Here is a 24,918-nt window from a genome sequence, read left to right as displayed (position 1 = left end):
AGTATTCTTGCCTGGAGAATCCCCATGGACAGAGGAGCCTGGTGGGCTACAGTCCATGGGGTTGCAAAGAATCAAACACAACTGAGTGACTAACACACACACATCCCGAGTCCACAGTGCTTAAAAGCTCAGAGAAAAGAAAAAGCATCGAAACTTTAAGTATTCCAAAATGGGCAAAGATTCTAATGTTTTGGGGTTTCTGCTGATTTGCCTTTTCTTAAATGAAATAACCACGAACACTTTAATACTTTTTATTTTTAAAATTCCTATAAAGGATTAATTACATGGCTCAGTATATTATCCTTGAGAAAAATGATAGAAATAAACACAAACCTCTTAAACGTCTGCCACAATTACATTATGAAATTCTGAAATTGATAATATAATTGCATGATCAATCTAGATGAAAGCAATGAAGAGAGTAAGGCATTTATTTTTACCATTTCAAAGGTTAGAGTACACACTTAAAGTGAAATGATCGAACGTATGGAAGGTACTGTATACCTGTAACAATATAGTGCACTCTTTCTCTCTACATAAATATACTCTCCCTGTCATACACACAAATATACTTTTCCTCTCATATACACAAATATATTCTTTTTTTTTTAATAAATTTATTTATTTTAGTTGGGGGCTAATTACTTTACAATATTGTAGTGGTTTTTGCCATTCATTGACATGAATCAGCCATGGGTTTACATGTGTTGCCCATCCTGAACCCCCCTCCCATCTCCCTCCCCATCCCATCCCTCCGGGTCATCCCATTGCCCCAGCCCTGAGCATTTGTCTCATGCATCGAACCTGGAATGGTGCTCTGTTTCACATATGATAATATACATGTTTCAATGCTATTCTCCCAGAATGTCCCACCTTCACCTTCTCCCTCAGAGTCCATAAGACTGTTCTATGCATCTGTGTCTCTTATTCTGTCTCGCATATAGGGTTATCGTTACCATCTTTCAAATTCCATATATATGCATTAGTATACTGTATTGGTGTTTTTCTTTCTGGCTTACATCACTCTGTATAATGGGCTCCAGTTTCATCCATCTCAGTAGAACTGATTCAAATGTATTCTTTTTAATGGCTGAGTAATATTCCATTGTCATATACACAAATATATTCTCTATAGATATTTTAATATGGTTTAATGCTCCCTCAACTTAGTAATCTGTGATTTTATTTAGGACATTTCTAAGAACCCAGGCAAGGTAAATTTAGGTACTCTGCTTTTCATTGCTGTAACATTGTGAAATACTATTTCTCTCTTTGCAAAGAGCTTTGATTGAGATGTATACATCTAAGTGTGTTGACTGCAGGAAGTTTGGATAAATGCTTATCATTACTGAGAACTTGGCTGTTCTTCACAAAAAAGAAGTTTCAATTGTCATCTTATTGTCAAAGAATGTTTAAAAACATGATGATTCAAAAGGAATGGAAGACTTTCAAAATATTCTGAACCACCTGACTTCTTGTGGGGATTCAGGAAGAACGTTGGATTTGTACCCCTTGGTGGTCTTGCAGAGAGAAGCAACACACACACTTGTGGCTTCACTCCTACTTTCTGGGGGTGGCGTGGAGTTGAGGATGAATCAACAAGAGTACTGATGCAGGGCTTGTGACCTGGGGCATGCAAGCGGAGCATCTTTAAGATGGTTTGAACTAAACGTAGAAGCTTGTTTACACCTATTCATACGTAAAATAGGCAAGAGGTACTACTTGTTTGCAAGGGTTCAATTCCTTTTGAATCATTCTGTGCTGTTTTTTATGTTTTTAGTCCTATGGAGTAATTACTCCAAGAGTTCACACATCTCTGTGTAGTGAAACGACTCTTCTCCTCCCTAATCAAGTCCATAAAATTTCATCTTTTATGATTTTTCTAAATCACATTCACTTTGTCTCTGAGCCCCTGGCTCACAGATTAGGTGGGGGATTATGGGTAATCTCCCCCGCCCGAGGTCCTTCAAGTATTTCAGGCACTTAGTGCATAGTTTCTCAGTCACGTCCGACTTTTTGCGACCCCATGGACTGTGGCTCACCAGGTTCCTCTACTCATGGGATTCTCCAGGCAAGAATACTAGAGTGGGTAGTCATGCCCTTCTCCAGGGCATCTTCTTGACTCAGGGTTCAGATCCATGTCTCTTGCATTGCAAGTGGATTCTTTACCCTCTGAGCCACCAGGGAAGCCCTCAGGCACAGTGAGTTGCCTGTAAATTAGGAGTGGGGACTGCCATAAGCCTTGGTGGCTGCTGTCGTTGGTATCAAACCTTCAGCTAAATGTTGTTTGCATGGATCCGGGCTTTCCACTTTGACAGGCACTAGGGTATGTCTCAGAGTAGTCTTGCTGGTGATCACATTCCACACCAGAGAGAGACTCTACTCCAGTGCTCAGGGCTACAGTGCTTACAGACCAGACTCCGTGATCATCCCATAGTCATCACGCTGTGCACAGTACAGCAGAAGCATGACTTTTCAACTCTTGTAGAAACTTCAGAAAATCAAAACTCATTTGAGCTTTAGGACAGGTAGCCCTCTTAACTGCAGTCTTGTCTCTCCAAAGCAGCAGTCTGAATCCCATCACCGCTAGATTGTCCAGAGGATTAAACTTCTTCAAAGGATGTGACGCCCAACACAAAGTGTTAATAATTCCCTGGGAAAGGCAGTCAGAACTCATCCTTCCTATTTGTAAATGTTGGGCCGAGAGGCATGGTGTTGGGTCTGTAAGTAGAGAAAAACATCACCTCTTCAATCTTTTGAGAATCTTCATTACAAGCAAGGGCAATGTAGAAATTACTATGAAAATACATTATCCTCTCCTGTAGCCATTCTTTTAAAAAATTTTTTTTGCCACACCGTATGGGATCTTAGTTCATGACCATAAGGGGTCTTGGTTCCCAAACCAGGGCTCGACCTCAGACCTCTGATAGTGGAAGCAGGGATTCTTAACCATTGGACCACCAGGAAAGTCCCTTCATCTAGCCGTCCTTGAGTTCCACAGGGATCAGAATCTCCAGGGAGGAGGCAGGATGTATTTATGAAAGAACATGGTCTTCAGGGGCAAAATGCTACTCATTAGTCTTGTGTCTTCAGGCAAGTTTCCTCTGTCTTTTTTTTTTCTCATCTTAGAGATGTTGAGAGAATTCAGTGAGTTGATACATGTGATGCATTTACATGCCTCATGCATAGTAATTACTCAATGAATATTATATAGTATTGTTAAAATGATTTCAGATATGAATGTAAGAAGACATTTATTTCTTAAATATAATCTTTATATGAATCAAAGAATTTTCTATTTAGGTAGATTGTGCACTTGACATAATTTTCAGTTTTTAATCTTGGAAACAGGAAATTTCCATTCTGAATTTCTGTGTTGAGCAGATGATTGGATCCTTTCCCCCCTCTCCCAACTCCAGTCTTTTTTAAAAAGTTTATTTTTTTTTTGATTGAAAGATAATTGCTTTACAGAATTTTTTCTGCTTTTTTTTTCTTTTTCAGCTCAAGAGAAATGGTGGAATGGTGCTTCTACTGTCTTGTTGATACTCTTGGGCACAATTCACTCTTTTGCTGCCTTGACAGCTGTCCAGGCCTCTGTTTAACACTAATCACATGCAGAAATTCCCTGGTGGTCCAGTGGTTAGGACTCTGTGCTTCCACTGCAGGGGACCAGTGTTCAGTCCCTGGTCTGGGAACTAAGATCCTACAAGCCATATGGCATGGCCCTCAGTGAAACAAAAACAACCCCCTCCCACAAAATGCTTGTCACATGTACTTGTAAGGCAGGGGCCTATTTCGTACTTTTTAGAAAATAAGTGTGTGAGTCTGGAAGATCTCAGAGAATTTTGGGTGAATGAATAAAATGCATAAACATGTATAACTATACTTTTCTTCTTGGATATTGCTTCCTTTTTTGCCTCACTAGAGAGAGAATTAAAAAAACAATTTCATACTGCATTTTTGTAGGTTATGAACACTTCTGCTATTTTTATCCACAGCTATCCAAAATTTTCATGGGTTTCAAACTTGTAACACCTTGGATTGATTTATAACATAATTAATCTTTTCTTGGATTAATTATGGAATTGCAAATACTTCTTTTTATAAATGGCACTTGCTGTTGCCATCTCTTCTGAATCAAACTTTTCCCTAATGTCAGTTGTGATTAAACATAAATTTTGGTTTACTAAATATTTTTGTGATATTTCTGAGTATCCACCCATGACTCCAAAAAGTCTGAAATTATTTCCCAGTGGGCTTTTTATGGAAAATAATTTCAAGATGAGCAAAGTATTCCGGAACACACACGTATGTCTCTTATCTCTTATCTAGTATTTTCTATATGGTAGGAAAATAGAAATGTGTTAGAAAGGCTCTGTTGTTCTGAACTTAATTAGAATGTCATGCAATTTATTAAGTTGTCAAATGGTTTTGTGAGTATGGTTAGTCTTTTTCCTCTCTATCTAAATTTCAATGGATTTTTTTGTTTGTTTACAGGTATATATTTGTGTGTTTTAGGTAAACGTAGTGAATGATACTATTTTATGATATTTTGTTAACATCAATGGATCCTTGGTGGATTTCACCACATTGATTCAATAAGATAAATGGAGCTATATTCCAGTGGTATATTTGGCAGCCACGCTTTTGTGAGATAATTTATTAGCAGGTTCCTGTCAAGGTGAAGAGTACATTACCTGTAGTAGTAGGGACACAACCCATGTGTTCTCCTTTTATTTTTTCTAAGACCTGTCAGTAATGGGTCCTACTCACCTAGTCTTCCAGGGAATTCCCTTATTTAGTTCTTTATTGTATATGTATCTTATACTTGAGCTTCTTCATCTTAAAAAAACTTTTTATGTTTTTCATACATGTTCTTCAACATCTTAATGTTCTACAAGGTATCTTTAATTTTCTAAAGTTAAAGGAAAAAACCCTAATTTTTAAAACCGTTTTTACAGCTGAGTGAAGATAACCTTCTTGTTATGTGCTAAGTAGATGCTCTTTGTCCGAAATCATATACCACTTCTATTAATATATTGAACCACTGTGATTAATATCTAGTGGAATTAAATTAGAAAACAGGTTAAATGTTTCTTAGATTTCCAAAGAAAAGCATACAGTTAAAGTTTTCATTTCAAAGAGAGTGGCTCTGCTGATCTAAAATTTATGGGAAAACACTTATCGTATATATTATTTTAGTATTTTCATATTTTAACTTTTTTCTTAAAAAGAAAATTGTATGATGCAGAGATTGAAAAGACTAGTTAAAGTTCACTGAGATCCTGTATGAGGGGTTTTGTAGATTTTACTACTCTTTGGAAGCACTTTTACCTTCTCACTCCTCATTTGATGTATCAGTATGTTTTTCATGAAATATTTTAGATAAAATCCTACACAAAATTATTTTAAGTTGGTATTCAAAGGGTAATCTAAACTTCCAGATGCAAAATGAAATAACAGTTCTGAAATTTCAACTTTGGAAAAGAAATGTTACACATAACCCAGTGCTTATCCCAGCATTATTAATGTCATCAATGCATGCTGAGCATCTGTTGTGGACTCAGTACTCATTCGGTGCCTTGAAGGACAAAAGAAATGAATGCGATACCTATGGTAGATCCCTTTATAGAGTGCCTGTTTCATACCAGCGAGGAAGCTTGGGCTAATGGTTTGGACACTGACTCTGTCAGGAACTGACTTACTTAGATTCACATCTCCCTTCTCCTTCATTAACAATGTGAGTTTGAGCAAGTTACTTAGCTTTCCTAGGTCTCAATTTCCTTAACTGTTCAGTGTGGGATAATAATTATAGCTTCTTCCTAGATATTTTTAAATTGAAGTATTGATTTACAATGTTGTGTTAGTTTCAGGTGTATAGCACAGAGATTCAGTTATGCATGCATGTGTGTGCTTGTTTAGTCGCTTCAGTCATGTCCAACTCTTTGCGACCCCATGGATTGTAGCCGGCCAGGCTCCTCTGTCCATGGGATTCTCCAGGCCAGAATACTGGAGTAGATTGCCATTTCCTCCTCCAGGGTATCTTCCTGACCCAGGGACTGAACACGAGTCTCCTGCATCTCCTGCATTGCAAGCGAGTTCTTTACTGCTGAATCAGTTACGTGCGCACACACACACACACACACATACATATATGATTTTTTTCAGATTCTTTTCCCTTATAGGTTATTACAAAGTGCTGAGTAGAGTTCCCTGTGCTATACAGGGAGGTCCTTGTTTGTTTTTTTTTTATTTTATACATATTAATGGAAGTGTGTTTATGTTAACCCTAAACTCCTAATTTATCCTTCCTCCCTCCTAGACTTTTTTTAATGACGATTAAATGAGATTATGAAATGCTTAGAAAAGTGCTTGATGCATAATGTACACAATGTGTTTGTTAAATGAATAAACAAAAATGCTAAGCAGGGTTCTTAGGATTTTATATTTCATTTACTCATTTCTGTAGCACTGTGAGATATGTGATGTTGTTCATTTTACCAATGTAGGGATTTGCTTAAAGACATTAAATGAATAGCCCCAAATCACACAGCTGTTCTGTTTTGGGGCGAGAACTCAAGCCTATCTCACACTGATGTCTATTCATGCAGCAGCTTTGTCTTTGAGCTATTTATGACCTAGTTGGGAAGATGAAATGAGTGTAAATAGCTCAGTGATTGTGTGTTTAGATTATACAGTATTACTACTAATTTTGAAAAGTGTTGACAGTAAGCTTCTGAGAAGACTTTACAGCTTGAATAGAGGTGGAGATGGGTTTTATAACTTAAGTAGAGTTTTAATGTCTGGAATGGATATGAATGCGGGGCGTTTCAATTTGGAAAAAAATATAAGGAAATATTTTTTAAATGAGATTGCTATAGCTCATCTAATTACACTACTTAGGGAATTTGGCTTATTTTTAGTGATTTATCCCAAGAATAAATATCAGATAGCAGGGATAATGCCCTATTCTAGTTCAGTGGTTCTAAACTGGTGATTAGTTTTGGCCCCAGGCACATTGGGAAATGTCTGGAAACATTTTTATTTTGATATACTTTTTATTTTATTTGGCCACCTTGCGAGGCATATAGGATACTAGTTCCCTGCTGCTGCTGCTGCTGCTGCTAAGTCACTTCAGTCGTGTCCGACTTTGTGCGACCCCATGGACGGCAGCTCACCAGGCTCCGCCGTCCCTAGGATTCTCCAGGCAAGAATACTGGAGTGGGTTGCCATTTCCTTCTCCAGTGCATGAAAGGGAAAAGTGAAAGTGAAGTTGCTCAGTCGTGTCCGACTCGTAGCGACCCCATGGACTGTAGCCTACCAGGCTCCTCCATCCATGGGATTTTCTAGGCAAGAGTACTGGAGTGGGGTGCCATTGCCTTCTCCACCAGGGATCAAATCTGTACCCCCTGCATTGGAAGCATGGAGTCTCAACCATCAGACCACCAGGGAAGTCCCTGGAGACATTTTTAGTTGTCACAATCGGGAGATCCTGCTGGCTTCTAGTGGGTAGAGGTCACAGACAGTGCCCCAGAGCAAAAGCTTATCTACCCTCAAATGTCAGTAATGTCAAAGTTAAGAACTCCTGTTTTAATGAAAAAGAATTATTCTTGCACAGAGTGGAATTATATATACATATAATATATTGATAAATCCACATAGCTAAAATTAATGATATAAACATATTAATATGATTTATAATACTACATAAGAATTTCTAGAGATTTACTCTCTCCAACCTAAAGGGATTCTAAAAAACATCCCTAGTTTATGAATCTTTAAAATGTTCCAAGCAGAAATACTGATAACAGAAGTATTTTTGTTGTCTTCCAAAAAGGTATCATAGAGATTTAAGTAAGAGGGCAATGCAGACAACAACAAAACTTGCTGTTCTGTTTTAGATCTATGTTTAGCTTTCTTTAGGTCATTTTCCATGTATCTTTGTTCTTTCATCAACACCAGTGTTCTTTACAATAAGTCATTTTTGCTATACGCCAGATGGTAGCTTTCTTCATTACTTTAGTAAGTCAGTTGTTAGTACAAAATGTACCAAGTCAATTGTGAGTAGATGTTACTGGGCTTTCTTTCTGACATCCATTTGGCTGATGGTACATTCTGATAGTTTCATGTTCGTTTCAAAAGGAAACATGTGACGCTGAGAAGACACCATGCAAGATCAGAGGCTGTGAGAAAAAAAGAAAATGAAAAATAGGAGGTGTTCAAATTGGAGACTCTGCCTGATAAAGGGATCACCAAATAGTGTTAATAAAGTGGCTTCATAATTTCAAATGAAGAAAAAGCCTTCTATAATTATTTGAGTTCCTAGACAATGCTGCCTTAATTATAAGGGTTTTGCACGTCTCTCTCCAGTATATACAGAATCACTGTCAAAGATCTATTTTACTAAACCACATCGAATTCTTCACTAACTTCTCTAGCTTCTGCATTTCCAGCAATTTGCAGGGGTTCCCCTTCAACACCTATAGCCATAACAATTCTAATTTTGAGCCCGTTCTGGAGGGAGTAGAGGCTGATATTCATAAACCCTTGGCACTTTGCCCTATTTTTTGAGTTATTAAGGAAGGCACTCTGGGATTTGAAGATTTGCTTATTTATTCATTTATATTTGTGTTTAATACTTGGAAATAAAAGTTAAATACAAATGCACTTGGAAAAAAATAACTGACATTGATATCTGTGTATTAAAATACAAATAAATGGGGTAGGACAAAGTACTAGGAAGTATGAGACATACTTTGTTAAGAGTAGAAAGAAGTTAGAAAGGAGAGATGGTTGTGCCTATAAATAAAGGTCACCACTTCTACAGTATTGCTCAGAGCTAGTTAAAGATTATGTGGAATTATTTTTACTTTATGAAGATGAGGCCACTAGGAGACGTGATTGGCAGTGCCCAATGTAACCCGAGAGGAAAATAGAAGTTGACTTATGAACTAGATAAGGGAAGCATAGAGAGAACAGCTCATTCCATGCATCTTTTAAGTGTACAGTCTTTGGATCCTTATCTTGGATAGTCTTAGGACAAGGACAAAGATTTGAATAACATTTAGTTATGAATGACTAGTGTTTAGTTATCAGCTAAACTGTCCAATGAAAACACAATGATATGCTTTTAAGTAAAAGAGAAGCAATGTTCTCTTGGATAGAACAGATACTTCTGCCATCAATGTGACTGCGCAGTGTGTTTGAAATGTGTGGATTCCAGAGATGCTTCATGGCCTGAATGTTCTAGTGCCTGTTGGAAGGAGGGTCATTGACCAGAAAGAAACCTGGGGTCCAGTGGGGGAGGCCCTTGTAGGCATGTTATCACAGTGGTTAGGCTTGCACTGAAGGTCAAAAGTGTTTCACAAAGACAAGTATGGCAGCATTATGGAGAGTGGCTTAAATATGGGAAGATAAGCAACAAACGAAATTATGTGACTAGTCCAAGTGACTTGGTTGAACTGGGTAAGGGACATTTTGAGAGGAACTGAGGAGCCAGCATGTTAAAGGTGAAATAGGTAAAAGTTGGAAACAGGAGCTATGAGGAAAAGAGAATGACTCATGTTTCTGTCTCAAACAGAAATGATAGTACTATTCAATAAAATAAGAAATTCAGGAAAAAGAACAAGTTTTTAGTTTAGTTTTTTTTTGGTCTGGTTTTGCTTTGTTTTTCCTTTGCTTTTGCATTTAGGGAAAAAAATTCAAAATAGATTACTTAGCAATAGATGACATATGGGTGTGTAATCAAGAATCTTGTATTCGTCATTTCCTCAAGGCTGCAAGGAGGTATGTATGATGACTGCCATTTAAACCTGAAGATGATTGGCTTTAGAGGATCTGAGAATAGTTATACTATAGGATTGATATGTGCTGTGTGACTCGAAGGATACACGTTGGGTATTCTTAAGACTGGATAGGACTTCTCTGGTGGTCCAGTGGTGAGAACTCTGTCCATCCACTGCAGGGGACATGGGTTTGATTCCTGGTGAGGGAACTAAGATCCCACATGCTGTGTGATAGGGCCACAAATAAACCCCAAAACTGTATAAAGAGCTGTGATAATTCCTTTTCAAATGGTTTTGACTACGTGAGCACTAAATTTTTTAAAGAGTTCACTTTCTTCTAAAACATTCTAATGGAGATTTGTAAGACCAATAAAGAGAAAGTCCATAGTTTAGTGGTAAGCTGGGGGTAAAAGATTTCAGATACAATGAAGAAAGAGATGTAGTTAGGGAATCAGAAAAAAAATGATAATTTGGACACAAAAGAAGATAATTGCATAAAGAGCATTGCATATATGCCAAATCAAATGAAAATTGAGAAAAAACACACATTGAATTTTACATTGAAGTTATGATATGATAACTGTCAGGAGTTGATGAGGGGAGGAAGTCGATATAGAGAAATGTTTGTTAAAAAGTACACACTTCCAGTTATAAGAAGAATAAGTTCTGGGGCTGTAATGTACAGCATGCTGAGTGTAGTTAATAACATTGTATTATGTTTCTGGGACTTCCTTGGTAGTCCAGTGGCTAAGACTCTGTGCCCCCAATGCTGGGGACCTGAGTTCCTTCCCTGGTTAGGGAACTAGATTCCACGTGCCACAACAAAGTCAAATAAATAAATACATCTAAAATTAAAAAAAAAATACTTGTATTATTTTCCTGAAATTAGCTAAGAGAGTAGATCTTAAATGTTCTTACCATAAAAAAGAAAAGGCAATTATGTTAGGGAATGGAGGTATTGACTAGTTCAACTGTGGTAGTCATTCGGCAGTAGGTATGTGTAGCAAATAATCATATTGTATGCCTCAGACTTACACAGTGTCATTTGTCAATTAAATCTCAACAAAACTGCAAAATAAGAGATAATAGACTGATTATGGTAATAAAATAAGGCAGAGCATAATAGGTTAGGAGTTTATGGGTAATGGGACTTAGAAGCAGTAAATATAAACTAAATTATTTTTCCAAAAACTTTGATGGAAGAGAAGAAAGATCTTGAGGAACTGGCAGAATCAATTAAAATTGTATTTGTTTTTTAGAATAATCAATGTTTGTTTATATTTATAGGTTGAAAGGAAGTAGCCATGCCCAAGCAAATATTTACAGATTACATTTGGAGTTGGAGATAAATAAATGAGAAATCTCTGAGAGGAGATGGAATAGACTGAAATTGAAAAAAGAGTATATGGAAACTTTTTCTTCTAAGACATCAGGGAAGAATTTAAATATGAATAAATACAGTTTCCAATAATTAATATATTTTTAAAATTGTGAGGGATGGGGAAGAGAACATTTAATCCTCTCCTTCTTGTTTTCCTGGTGAGGTGTGAACCCGAGTTGTTTTCTTAGATGAGAAATAGTGAGTAGGGTAGGTGACATGAGAAAAGCAGTAAATGTTTGAACAACCACGTGGAGAATGGAAATAAAAAAGAATAGGGATTAGTTATATGTTTGTTCAAGTTAATAGTTAAATGACATTGGACTATGCTGAAGTAACTAACAGTGGAGCATTCCTTTCTCCTAAGAGCAATTTAGGAAATACAGATTAAATTAATTTTTAAAATGTCTGAAAGATTGAAAAGCCACTGAGTCAACTAGGGTTTGAGGGACTAAGATCTCAGTGAGAAGAGAAGTCATTGAATTAGGTCCAGTATTCTGCTAGCCACTTCCCACTCAATCCACTGTGGAATCTCAGTGGGTGTGGGGGTGATGGGGATGTGAGATGTGGCCAAGTAGTGAAGAAGCAGGGAATCCACTAGAACTTTGGCAATCTCAAAGGATTTGGGGATATGAAAGCTGGATTTCAGAACCAAGTCAGTTAGAATTTGAGGGGCAAGATCCCCGAGAGAAAAGAAGGATAGAGAAGCTGAAAGTCAGTACCTTCACCTGAAAGTCAGTACCTTCACCATGTGTAGGAGCCAAATTTGTAATCTATGCAAAGCAACAGGCTAAGAAGCCAACACAAAATATGAGAAAAGCAAAGCAATGTTGTTGGCAGTATCATAGTGCTAAGAGGAAAAGAAAAATGAGTATCAGAACTGCCAAATAAAAGGGGCCAAGGAAACACCCCAGGCTCTCAGTTGAGAGGTTTTGGATGAGAGTGGATAAGAAGTAGACTGAACTTTAAGTCAAGTCAGTTTTTGATTTAAGTCAAGTCAGTTTTTTATTAAATTGAGCAGATTCATCCCATTCTCACTGCTTGCCAGAGAATAAGATGGGTCCTCTGGGGAGGTAGATCTAGCTCCTCCACAATTCTTCATGAAAAGTTCTGGGCATTCAGTCAAGAATTGCTAGGTAGACCAAAAAAAAATAAGATCAAGAAAAATAAATAGATCCCCGAGTACTAGATATGAACTTTAACTAAGATTAATATGTTCAAGAAAATAGATGGCAAGATGGAGAATTCTACCAGGGATCCAGATGCATAGAAAAGAAGCAAATGGAGAATTTGAAACTCAAAACATGATGAATGAAAATTGAAGTTCAGTAGATGGGTTTACCATAGTTTGAAGGCAATTGAAGAGAGAGAATTAGTAAACTGAATAGGCCAGTAGAAAGTATCCAGACTAAAATACAGAGAACAAAGTGTGAAATAAAATATAGATTAAAGTATAATGAATATCTGGGGTATGATTTAAAAATCTCTGGGGAAGAGAAAGAGAATGGGGCAGAAATAATATTTGAAGATATAATGGCTGAGAATTTTCTGTAATGGATAAAAATGCTGTTATGAACTCAAGGGTAAATACAAAAAAATCAGATATTACGCATATTGCATTAAATCTGTTGAAAACAAAAGGCAAAGAAAAAACATCTTGAAAGCATCCAGAGGGGAAAAGCACATATTCAGAACAGCAAGAGCTGACTCGTTGGAAAAGACCCTGATGCTGGTAAAGATTGACAGCAGGAGGAGAAAGGGGCGACAGAGGATAAGATGGTTAGATGGTATCATGACTCATTGGACATGAGTTTGAACAAGCTTTGGGAGATGGTGAAGGACAGGGAAGCCTAGCGTGCTGCAGTCCATGGGATCGCAAAGAGTCAGACACAACTGAGCGACTGAACAAGAGAAAAGCAAAAAACTGAAAGTAAATTCCTCAACAGACCAGATAGAAGCCATGAAGTAAAAGAATGACATTTTTTAAGTGCTGAAATAAAATAATAATAATAATTCACAGTGTAATAATTTACTATAAAATACAATAATTATCATAAAAATTTATTATAAAAATATTATTTATTATAAACTGTAATAATACTAATTGGAGTTGCTACAAGCTTAAATGAATACAGTAGACAGTCTGTAAGTCCATAAACACTTATACAACCACTTAATTAATGAAATGTTTATATTGTAGTATTAGGGTTAAAGGCAGCATTTCTAATAAATAATGCCAAGTTTATTGGACAAGATTTTGAGTATGTCTTTTACTCAAGAGAATATCCAACAGACCAATAGAAACACATAAAGAATTATTCAGCCTCAGATAGTCATGCAAGATGTGTGAATTTAATCTTTAGTGAGATATTGTTACATATCCACCAGATGTTTAAAATTACAAAACTGACAATATTAAATACTGAGAATCATTCATGCCGTGTGAGTATTAACATCAGGATGTACAAAGGCATAATAATTCCACATCCAAGTAATTGCATTCTTAGGAATTTCACAACAGAAACAAAAATGTGTGCACCAAATGCCACGTCCAAGGATGTTCATAGCAGCACCATTAGTAATAGCCCAAAGTAGAAACAATCCAATGTCCACTAACGGTGGAATGGATAAATATTTTATGAAATGCTCAAACAGTAAAACAGTTTACATTAATAATTAATGAATGTGTTATTCTACACATGTCAATATGGATGACACTCACAAACTTAATGGTGAGCAGAGTAAGCCAGATTGATATGTACAGGAGTACATACTATTCTTGATTCTATTTATATAAGGATAAAAATAAAAGTAAAAATACTCTCTAGTGACAAAAGAAGGGTAATGGCCACCCTTCTGGAGGAGATGGGGAAGGCTTTTGGAGTGCTGATATTCTTCTGTATCTTGATCCGTGTGGTGGTATCATGGGTGAGTTCATTTAATGAAAATTCAGCCAACTGTATGGTTAAGCTCACCTATTAATAATTTTTCTGCATCTATCTTATCCTTCAATAAAAATATTACATTAAGAAAGGAACTAAACTGTTACTGGAATTCATATGTTTATAGTGGAGCTAACCATCACTTTCCCAGGGTTTATATCAGTAAATGAGCTGGCATAGTGCAGGGAGCACTGAAGAAGCCTGAGCCCTGAATTGATGCATTCAAACTGGAGCTGGAGAAGGCTCTTGAGAGTCCCCTGGACAGCAAGGAGATCCAACCAGGCAATCCTAAAGGAAATCAACCCTGGATATCCATTGAAAGGACTGTTGCTGAAGCTCCAATACTTTGGCCACCTGATGTGAAGAGCTGACTCTTTGGAAAAGATCCTGGTGTCGGGAAAGATTGAGGGCAGGAGGAGAGGGGGTTGGCAGAGGATGAGAAGGTTAGATAGCATCACCGACTCAATGGACATTAATTTGAACAACCTCTGGGAGATAGTGAAGTACAGAGGAGCCTGGTGTGATGCAGTCCATGAGGTTGCAAAGAGTCATATGTGACTTAGCAACTGAAATACAAAAAGTGTGGGAATAGTGAAAAGGTTGGCATCATAAAACATTTATGTTTTTAAACCTTTAAGTTTAAAAGCTCTAAGTTCTCCATATAATTATTATTCCTAAATCATAAATGTTTAAAGGAGTGACCCCATTGGAGAATAGTATTCAGAGGCATTTTTTCAACAAATTATTATTTAGTTTTTGGTCTTACTGGGACATTCATACTTTGGTGGCAACTGAAGCAGAACACTTGAAGATTAGTACATCACCTTAAATAGATTGCCAGCTCACACACCCTCATGTACTTTATTCTTGGATTTGTTTTCATTTGGTCACTTGAAAATGTATTTAATGGCTAGTGAGAAACAGACATGAATTAATTTATTGTGCTTAATATAGTTTACAGGCAGAATAACTCCATGACGAAGTCTGGTGAGCTCGTTGACTTTGCAATGCCAAAATGTTTCTACTTTTCTGTGGGGGTTATTAAACCATTGTTCTTTATTTGATTGTCATGTGTGTGTGCTATCTGCTCAGTCGTGTTCAACTGTTTGCAACCCCATAGACTGTAGCCCACCAGGCTCCTCTGTCCATGGAATTCTCCAGGCAAGAATACTGGAGTGGGTTACCATTTCCTTCTCCAGGGGATCTTCCTGACCCAGGAGCCGAACCTGGGTCTTCTGCATTGCAGGTGGATTCTTTACCATCTGAGCCATCAGGGAAGCCCGTGATACATGATTGTCATAATGTACTTTAAACCCCACTTTTCAAACTTGTGTGCCTAGGTATCATCTGATGAAGTTGTTAAAATGCAGACTTCCAGGTCCATGCTGAAGACTCTGAAAATGCAAGGTGTCTGCATTTTAACTCTTCAGGTGATTCTATGAAGATACGTTAGTGGACTATGTTTTGGGAAACACTACTTTAAGCTCACTGTCAGTGGATTGCAGCTATTCAGAATGGAATTTTTTTTTTTGACTGTGTTGGGTATTGGATGCAGCAGTTGGCCCTTTTGTTGCATCATGCAGGATCTTTCGTTGTGGTGCACAGACTCTCAGATGTGGCATGTAGGCTCCGTAATTGCAGCTCACGGGCTTAGTTGCTCAGAGGCATGTAGGATCTTAGTTCCCTGGCCAGATATCCAACCTGAGTCCTCTGCATTGAAAAGTGAATTCTTAACCACTGGACCACCGGGGAAGTCCCCAGAATGGGATGTTTTACTGTGGACCTGGGGGGACTTTTCCTTTGGTTTTTTTGTTTGTTTGTTTTGCTGCATGTATCGCACGAATTGTAACATTACAGGGCATCTTTGGGCTTCACCAGTGGCTCACCTACAATGCAGGAGACTGTAGACTCGGGTTTGATCCCTAGATCAGGAAGATCCCCTGGAAGAGGGCATGGCAATCAAATCCAGGATTCTAGCCTGGAAAATCCCACGGACAGGGGAGCTTGATGGACTACAATCCATGGGGTTGCAAAGAGTTGGACATGACTGAAGCAACTAAGCACAGCACATGGGTCGTCTTTATTTGAAGCAAAGAGTTTAAGGTGCTACTGAGCAAAGTGGATATGAGAAAGCAAATGGAGCATATTTAAAACCAAACTTGGAGTTTGGAAGCTGCCACCAGCTCCTCTGATGAATCATATAATATATGACTCAGACAAAGCTGAAATGACAGATGTCCTTGTTATGACTTTAGGAGGGCACTCCTTCAACTACTGAAGTTTATGAGAAGTTTTACAACCCGGGAATTCTGAAGTTATTTCTGATGCGTGTAGTTTCATGTCATCTTTATGGGAGCAAAAAAAGATCTGTATCTCACACCCCCAACATTTTTGTTAGTCACGATTCAAACGAAAGGATACAATGTAAGAAAGTCTGTGCCCACACATTGCATCTTTACCACCCGTTTCATTGGAGCTAATCAAGGTGAAGCTGAATCAGTGACTCAACACCCTGTTAATCCGATAAGCATTAATTCACAAAGGCATGAAATGAAGTTTTTTTTCATGTGTTCGACTTTTTTCTCCCCTTAATGCATTTCTAGGAATTACTCTAAAGTATGGGCTAAGTTTTGCTGTCAAAAATGGACTGACGTCCCCTTTCAAAGCTTCCTGCCAATGAAGATTATAGATTATGTGGTTTTTTTTTTAAGTGAGCTATGTGATTCTCTTAATCCAATTTTAAAATAGCTTCTTAAAACTTCCTTTCATCCTGTGTTGTCCACCACTGCTACAGCTGTTTCTTAACTTGCAAAGATAAGCAGTGATGCAGATTGCAGTATCACGGTTTGCAGCTGTCAGTGGTTTTCCACTGTTTAGCAACCTTTGATGTTTCCTCTTTGATGTGTCTTATTAATGAAGCAAAACTAGAAAAACCACCAGTCTTGACAAAAACTTTTAGAGTATTGACTGTATTCAAAAGTAAAAATAAGAATCTAAAATGACAGCTTTGCACTAGATTTCAACTTTTTCTTTTTTAAAAAATGTCTGTTGGACTTCCCTGGTTGTCCAGTGGTTAAAACTGCACTGCCAATGCAAGGGGCATGGGTCACTTCCTGACTGGGGAACTAAATTCCTCATGCCCTGTGGCATGGCCAAAAGATAAAAAAAAAAAAAATCTGTTGATGTTCTGACATATAAACACAGGGCTGGCATCATGTTGTATGGTATTTTCTTAATTATTTTGCAAGAGAGCATATGACCGAATGAGAGTCCAAAATGAGAAGATGTTAATATCACTAGTTGATTCATGTTGCTTCAATTTGCTGCTTCCTGCCCCTATCTGGTTCCTCACAAAGAACTTCACTTTCTACTTTCTCTTTCTTGTTTGACTGGAGAAAACCAGTCCCTCCTCTTTTTCAAAGATTCAAATAAAGATCAAACCGCATAAGGCCAATTCTCCACCTATGATTTAACATTATGTATGTGTAACAACCTGGGTGACTGAGTTACTAGTCACTAGTTTAGTGTATCTGCTTGTCTTCCTTCCCTCTAAAATTAGGGTATTAGCGTTTGACTCACTTCCATGTTTCAAGTCTATACTTTCATGTTTGGCTCCCTCAAACTGCTTCTTGATGGGCAGTCCCTGGCGTTCAGTAGGCACCCAAATATTTGCTGGATGAGTGAATGATGTTTACCATGTTTACTTCCCCTTCCTGGCATGCTTTTTGTTTTCTAGATTAGCTTTTGCCTGGTTTTTTGTTTTTCAATATTTTTGTGTTGTTGTTAAGTCGCTAAGTTGGGTCTGAGTCTTTACAACCCCAGGGACTGTAGCCCGCCAGACTCCTCTGTCCATGAGATTTCCCAGGCAAGAATAGTGGAGTGGGTTGCCATTTCCCTCTCCATTTCTAATATTTCAGGGGGGAAGAAAGAGCGTTAGTCCCATAAAAAACTAAACTTATCGGATGAGGAAGGGCTACATTTTTATACATTTAAAGTGAAGTGCCATATCATATTCTCTTTACTCAGAAAAGGAAAGGTATTTTTTCTTTATAATCTTCCATCTCATGCTATTCTAATAATTTTCTTGAGTTATTTTTGGCTGCTTTGGGTCTTCTTTGCTACACGTGGGCTTTCTCTAGTTGTGGCCAGTAGGGACTATTGTCTAAGTGCAGTGCACGGACTTCTCATTGCAGATGCTTCTCTTGTTGTGGAGCACAAGCTCTAGGCTCGGGGGCTTCAATAGTCGTGGCTCTTGGGCTCATTAGTTGTGATACCGGGGCTCTAGATCACAGGCTCAGTAGTTGTGGTTCATGGGCTTATTTGCCCCACAGCACGTGGAATCGTCACAGGCCAGTGATCAAACCTGTATTCCCTGCATTGGTAGGTGGATTTTCAACCACTGGACCACTAGGGAAGTCCTCTACTTGCTGTTCTAAATATGTAGTTTTATTTGTGGTTTGCAGCCCTGAGCACTGGTGACATGGCAGAAACATGGTTAAGGAAAAGGAGCAGTCATCTCCTGGTTGAGGAATGAGTTGAATCCCCTTGTAGCATGTCCTTCTTTTCTTTGACCCATTTTCTCTTGCCATCCTTCCTGCCTAATCTTCTGTTTTCTAATTTGTCTACCATTGATCTGTTGAGAGAGAAAAGCATCAAGTTAGAAATTGCTATGTATAAATGTTTTAAACCAATCCATTGTGCACCTTACACAATGTTATATATCAATTATATCTCAATATGAAGAAATACACAAATTCAATGAAAATAACTAGTTATTTCCTTCTCTCTAAAATAAAGATATCAAAAGTGTGAACAGACCTGACCTCCTCAGATCAACTGAGTAATTGTTTAAAAATGCATATCTCTCTATAGATCTCCCGATTATAGGTCTTATGGAATGAGGGTCAAAGTTCTGTGTGTTTAATCAAAACCCTAGGCATTTATCTTATACTCTCAGTTTTAAGACTCAGCTGCCTTTGACCAAGGATGCATAAACTCCAACTGGAAAAATAAACTAAGTGACAATCCCAAATGCTTAGTCTTCATTTGTAGATCTTCTCACTTAACAGTAAAAAAAAAAAAAAAAGCCCACTTAAAAAGTCTGATGACCACAGAGAAGAACTGTGAAGGGCATCAATTACATTATTTGACCGTAACTATTGTAAAAGGACAAAGTATATTTGTAAAAATTATTTAAAAAATTATTCAAAAAATTATTATTTGAAAGCCAGTCATTTAAAAACTATTGTTTTTGCTTTTCTTTTGTTTTCAATTTTTGCATCTTTTTTTGTGTGGACTTTTGCAACCTCTCTCTCTCTTTCCACCCTTACCCTCTCTCTGTTTCCACTCTCCCTCTCTTCCCTTCCTCCTGTCTCCCTTCTTCTTCTCCAAAACACCTTTCCAGCTCCTCTTTCCTTGGCAAGCCACCCCTTATGATCATATCTTTAACACTTAGGAGCATGATGTCATTGAGAGAAGGACCGTGGCAGTCTCGTCTTGCTCTGATACTTACTAGCTGTGTGATATTAACATTTCTCGTTTCTTGTCGCCTCAACGCTAGAAGTGCTTTAGAGTGCTGTTTTGTGAGATTAGAATGAGACTCATGCCTGTGAGGTGCTCAGCAGAAATCCTGTCAGTCATCCCTCGATGGCTGGTTTTTGTGGTTATGAGTTATAATGGCCACACAGGAAAGGATGTGTTAAAGAGGAAAGTCAAGTCCTTAAGTTAGGGGACCTTAAATATTGTGATGGTTGTTAGATTCTGAAGCTACAAAGAGGAGTTCCTAACCGGAAATTGTTCACAGTCTTGTAGGAAAAGACAGGTAAGTGTGTAATTTCCTTTGTAAAATATAGTATGTGCAGTAGTGTAAGATGAGGATTCAGAGAAGCCAGCAAAGAGAAAATGATCAATATTTCCACACTCAGGGTCAGTTGCCTTGCTATTAAATATATATATATGTGTGTATATATATATACACACACACACACACGCATATATATAGGGAGGAAATTTAAACAGTTCATTGCAGTTATTTCTCTCAATTTAAAATGGTACCCATATCATGCCCTGATTCAGTGGGTCTTTACATGCAACAGAAGAAGCTGTCACTTCCTTGATATACTCACTTCCATCCAATTGAGTACCACCATAATAAACACAGAAATATGTATTGACTACTATTGTAAATGCCTCCCCTTAGAGTTTTTCAGTGTACAACCTGTACAGCCATCCAAGGCAGCCTTATAACTATAAACAGTATTTTCATCACACTGGCTTTCATTATTTGGTTTGGCAAATAACATAGTTGGGTTATTTTTCTAATATAAACAGTCACAATGATCCTGAGCTCATAATCTTGTCACCATTGTAGTCCTGGGGTAGAGGTTATGCTGTGGTTAGCTAAAGGAGATTGTTATCACTGTCTGTAGTTGGACTGAGATGTTGATTGCAGTGACCATGACCTCTAGGCAGTCAGAGGAATTCTGAATAGATCACCTAATAATGATTCCCTCTCAAAGGACTGTTAGGAAGTACAAGGGTGTGATATGTAGAAAGTATATAACCTGCAACGTTCTTCCATTAGATATTATTTGGTCTCAGACATTTCAAATATGTAATTGTAGATTAATTGAAAATAACCTGATAACACATGTCGATAAAAAAAAAATCAGAACTTAATCACATTTTTGCTTCCTTCTCACTTGTGTTTACTGTCTACAGTTGACACTCCAGACCCCTATGTGGAACTTTTCATCTCTTCAACCCCTGACAGCAGGAAGAGAACAAGACACTTCAATAATGACATAAACCCTGTGTGGAACGAGACCTTTGAATTTATTTTGGATCCTAATCAGGAAAATGTTTTAGAGGTAAGTGAGTCATTGGGGGATAGTGGGTCAATGGGGGTCAAGTGAGTCATTGGGGGAGTTATGGCTTATCTTCAAGTTGAAAGCATCAAATTTTTCCTCTCACTGCCTTCATTCTTCTCGGTTTGGTAGTTGGAGTCCAGCTGTGCAGTATATGGTAGATGAGCTTCTACCTGCCACACATCCAGCTGTGTGAGTGTCCAAATACAGGAGTTAGGTGGGGCTAGAGTCTTTAATCCTCATCATGTACTTTGCTACAGTCCATGGGGTCACAAGAGTCAGACATGATTTAGTGACTAAACCATACCAATCAATTGCATTTTGGAGAAAACATTCTTTCTGTTTTAAAAGGGAGGATCCAAGTACAAAGGATAAAATATTGCCAGTTGATTAGGACATCAAAATAAGTTAACTTTATTAGCTTAAATTTGAAATAACTTAGCTTTAAAATAAGTTCACATAGATCTTATCCAACAGTTGCATGACTTTTCTGCATTAACTTCTTTCTCATATTCTAAAATAGCATTTCCTCTGAGAGGGGAGAAATTTCATTTTTCAAAATGTGATAATGAGTAGGTCAATCACCAAAGTGAAAAAATGAATGATTATGTTAGAAACTCAGAAAGAAAAGACAAAATATTATTACTAGTAGAATATTTAGGATTTCAAAATGACTATTAAATATTACTTGAGAATTTTCATTTTTTTTAAGTGTGGTGGAGATTTTAGATATAATTTTCAAAGATCCCAGAAAAATTTGATACCTGTGCTCTATTTTTTACTCTCTACAGATCACGTTGATGGATGCCAATTATGTTATGGATGAAACTCTTGGGACAACAACGTTTCCCATATCTTCTATGAAAGTGGGAGAGAGGAAACAGGTTCCTTTTATTTTCAATCAAGTAAGCAACACAACAGAATTATTTTTCAACCTTATGTCAGATAAAATCTAGTTAATCTGGAAAGTTGGAGTTTAATGTTTGGAAATCCTTCCCTTCCTTCCTTTCTTTTTTTCTTTGTTTCTTAGGTGTGCTGCATTTCTGAGATTTCAATAATTTTTTTAAGAATAATAAAACCCTAGAAAAATTATTTACACCGAGCAAACATTAGAGTCTTTTTACAAGAAACTTACTTTTACAGAAAACTAGTATTTTACAGTGAGAAATGTAAGCAGCTGGTAGACCAGGGTTCAGAAAGTTTGTCAATGCGTTAATTTATTCTTGGGTGCAGCTCGCTGTTTTTGTCCCTTCAAATGACTTTCCAAATCTCTCTCCTCTCACCCAAATGTACATACCCCTTAATCTTACTTCCTTTCCTAAGAGTTATCATCTGGAATTATCTCTTTCTTCCTGAACCTCCATGATAATTACATGTTGTTCATTGGGACTGAATCTTTTAACCTCTTCAAACTAAACTCCTGTAGGCCAGGAGTTTAGAATAGTCTTCACGCATGCCTAAGAACTGACTTAAGCCCTGAGGACTACCTGACCAGTTCATGTAATCAGAGGAACCCTGGTGCTTTATGGACACTGCAGTCACACACTCCCCACCGATCCCTTTAGCTGCTCTAGGAAGCACGTCTTCTATGTATTTTCTGTCCAGTGCCAAGAGATACACTGGCCACATTTTAAAGTTATTTCATTCATTCCTCTTTCAAGTGTTTACTGGAGTCTACCCATCATTGTCTTGTGGTCAAGGCATCTAAAGAAGCGTAAGATCTAGGAAGCTCTTCCCTCAATTATCTTCATTTGGGGTGGAGGTGAGGTAGAGGTTGGGAAAGTAAATGGATATAAGGAGATATATGTGATGAAAAGAAACCACCACACAGCAAGATTAAGTATCAGTGGGGTATATACAGAGTGCAGTGGGAAGACAGAATAAAGAAAGACTGTGTTATGAAAGGAGGCCAGGTGTGGATCCGTATCAGTAGGTGACTTTGAGCAGGTCAGACAGTGAATATAGCTGTTAACACCTTGTCATTTGAAGCCAGATTGTTTGGTGTTTAAATCCCACCTTTGTTTCTTACCATCCGTTTCATCCTGGCAAAATCACCTAGCTTCTCTGAATCTCGATTTACTCACCTGTGAAGTGGAGACCCCTCGAGGAGGAAATGGCAACCCACTCCAGTATTCTTGCCTGGAAAATTCTATGCACAGAGGAGCATGGTGGGCTACAGTCTATGGGATCTCAAAGAGTTGGACATGACTGAGTGACTGAGCATGCAAAGTGGAGAGAATATCTCATAGGAGAATCACTATGATTAAATGAGTTAATTCTATTTATATATATCTATATAATTTATGTATAATAGAGCAAATAGATTATAATGCATTTTACATTTAAATATATTCTGATATGATTATCACTTATATTTATATAATTTTGTATGAAATATGATTATATATCAGTTTATACATTAAGTATATAACATTACATATAAAATGTGCTCAGTCGTGTCCAACTCTTTGAGGCCCCATGGACTGTAGCCTGCCAGGCTCCTTTGTCCATGGGATTTTACAGGCAAGAATACTGGAGTAGGGTGCCATTTCCTACTCCAGGGGATCTGCCCAACCCAGGGATCAAACCCATGTTTCTTGCATCTCTTGCATTGTCAGGCAGAATCGTTACCACTAGAGCTACCTGGGAAGCCCACATATAAAGTATATAACAATAATTGATTATAGAAATATATATAATACTCACATAGATTAGCCGTCCATACATATAGTACTTAGTGCCTCATACATGTGTCTGTGTGCCTATTAAGCTTATATAAATGTTTGTAAAGAGCTGAATTTCAGTAGGCAGAGAAGCAGTTACGAGCATTCTAGTTTCTAGTAGAAACTGCCAAGGCATGGAGTCTTGAAAAAAGAAAGCAAGCTGAGGCATGACAAGTGACACAGCTTGTCAGGTACATGCTGGTAGGCAGTGGGTAGAGAGTTAGAGGTGGTTAAAGGCTAACATTACCTAGGCATGTTACTAAGGTCAGTTCTCAACAGACCCTTGTTGAGGGCTTTGTAAGCATGACTGGCCTTTCTAAAATGGAACGTTTTTTTCTGCTCTTCAGTCTATGACTCAAAGCTTGATTTTAAAAGAGGAAACTGTAGGAAAACATGCATTACCTCTCCTGTCATTTCCTATGCTCAGGTGTGTGACTGCCGGGCTCTGAAAAAGACTTTCTACATTCCTGAATTTTGAGTAGCTTATATAATTATTTTCTTTAACGTGCTTGAAAAAACAGTTGGCCAAACAACTTTTTTTTCATTACACTCTTCTCAAGAGTCCTTTGTAGTTTCAATCTGAATGAGAGTTCTTTTTTTAAAATTAATTAATTTATTTTTAAAAATTCATTTCTTTATTTTTGGCAACACTGGGTCTTCGTTGCTGCCAGCTAGCTTTTCTCTAATTGCAGTGAGCAGGGCCTAGTCTCTAATTCTGATGTGCAGGCTTCTCATTGTGGTGGCTTCTCTTGTTGCTGAGCACGGGCTCTCAGAGCGTGGGCTCGATAGCACGGCCTCAGGAGTTGTGGCACATAGGCTTAGTTGCTCGGAGGCATGTGGAATCTTCCCAGTCCAGGGCTGGAACGCGCACCGCTGCATTGGAAGCACCGAGGCTCAACCACTGGACCGCCAGGGACAGTCCCTCTGTTAGCTTATTTCTAGCTATGAATTTCTATGCTCTAGAAAGAATGTCTTGTTTATCACTTGACTATTTTTACCCAGAAGTTTTCAATGCTTCCCATTTACAGATATGGGAAAATGATAATGTAATAATTTAAAAAATCTTTTTTATGCAGCTTTGAAGTATTGACCCAGCCATAGATTATTTTTTAATATGAGACTCTGAGTCTTTACAGTGTACCTAAAACTTTGCTTAATATCGGGAAAGCTATCAAAGGTTTCATTTTCGAGGAACTAATAGTCTGTTTGGAGGAGTAAATATTC

The 24,918-nt window shown here is 37.8% G+C and overlaps 1 protein-coding gene across 6 annotated transcripts in view; it reads left to right on the top strand.

Moving 5' to 3' along the window:
• The window catches only part of PLA2G4A (phospholipase A2 group IVA), a 157,836-nt gene that overhangs the window by 46,592 nt on the left and 86,326 nt on the right, over positions 1 to 24,918 (top strand). For 5 of the 6 annotated variants that reach the window (XM_081491325.1, XM_081491321.1, XM_081491324.1 and 2 more), the window contains 2 exons: positions 20,826 to 20,974; positions 21,763 to 21,876. In XM_081491325.1, coding sequence (XP_081347451.1) covers positions 20,826 to 20,974; positions 21,763 to 21,876 — 263 coding nt within the window. Of the gene's footprint in view, positions 1 to 19,785; positions 19,927 to 20,825; positions 20,975 to 21,762; positions 21,877 to 24,918 lie in introns of those variants that run through there. The other variant, XM_081491327.1, reaches the window with a different exon arrangement.

The sequence above is a fragment of the Giraffa tippelskirchi genome, chromosome 5 (genome assembly GCF_054371585.1).
Source record: "Giraffa tippelskirchi isolate mGirTip1 chromosome 5, T2T-mGirTip1v1.2.pri, whole genome shotgun sequence".
Lineage (NCBI taxonomy): Eukaryota > Metazoa > Chordata > Mammalia > Artiodactyla > Giraffidae > Giraffa > Giraffa tippelskirchi.
The sequence above is the reverse complement of the archived record's forward strand: the minus strand, read 5'-3'. Positions and strand labels throughout refer to the sequence as shown.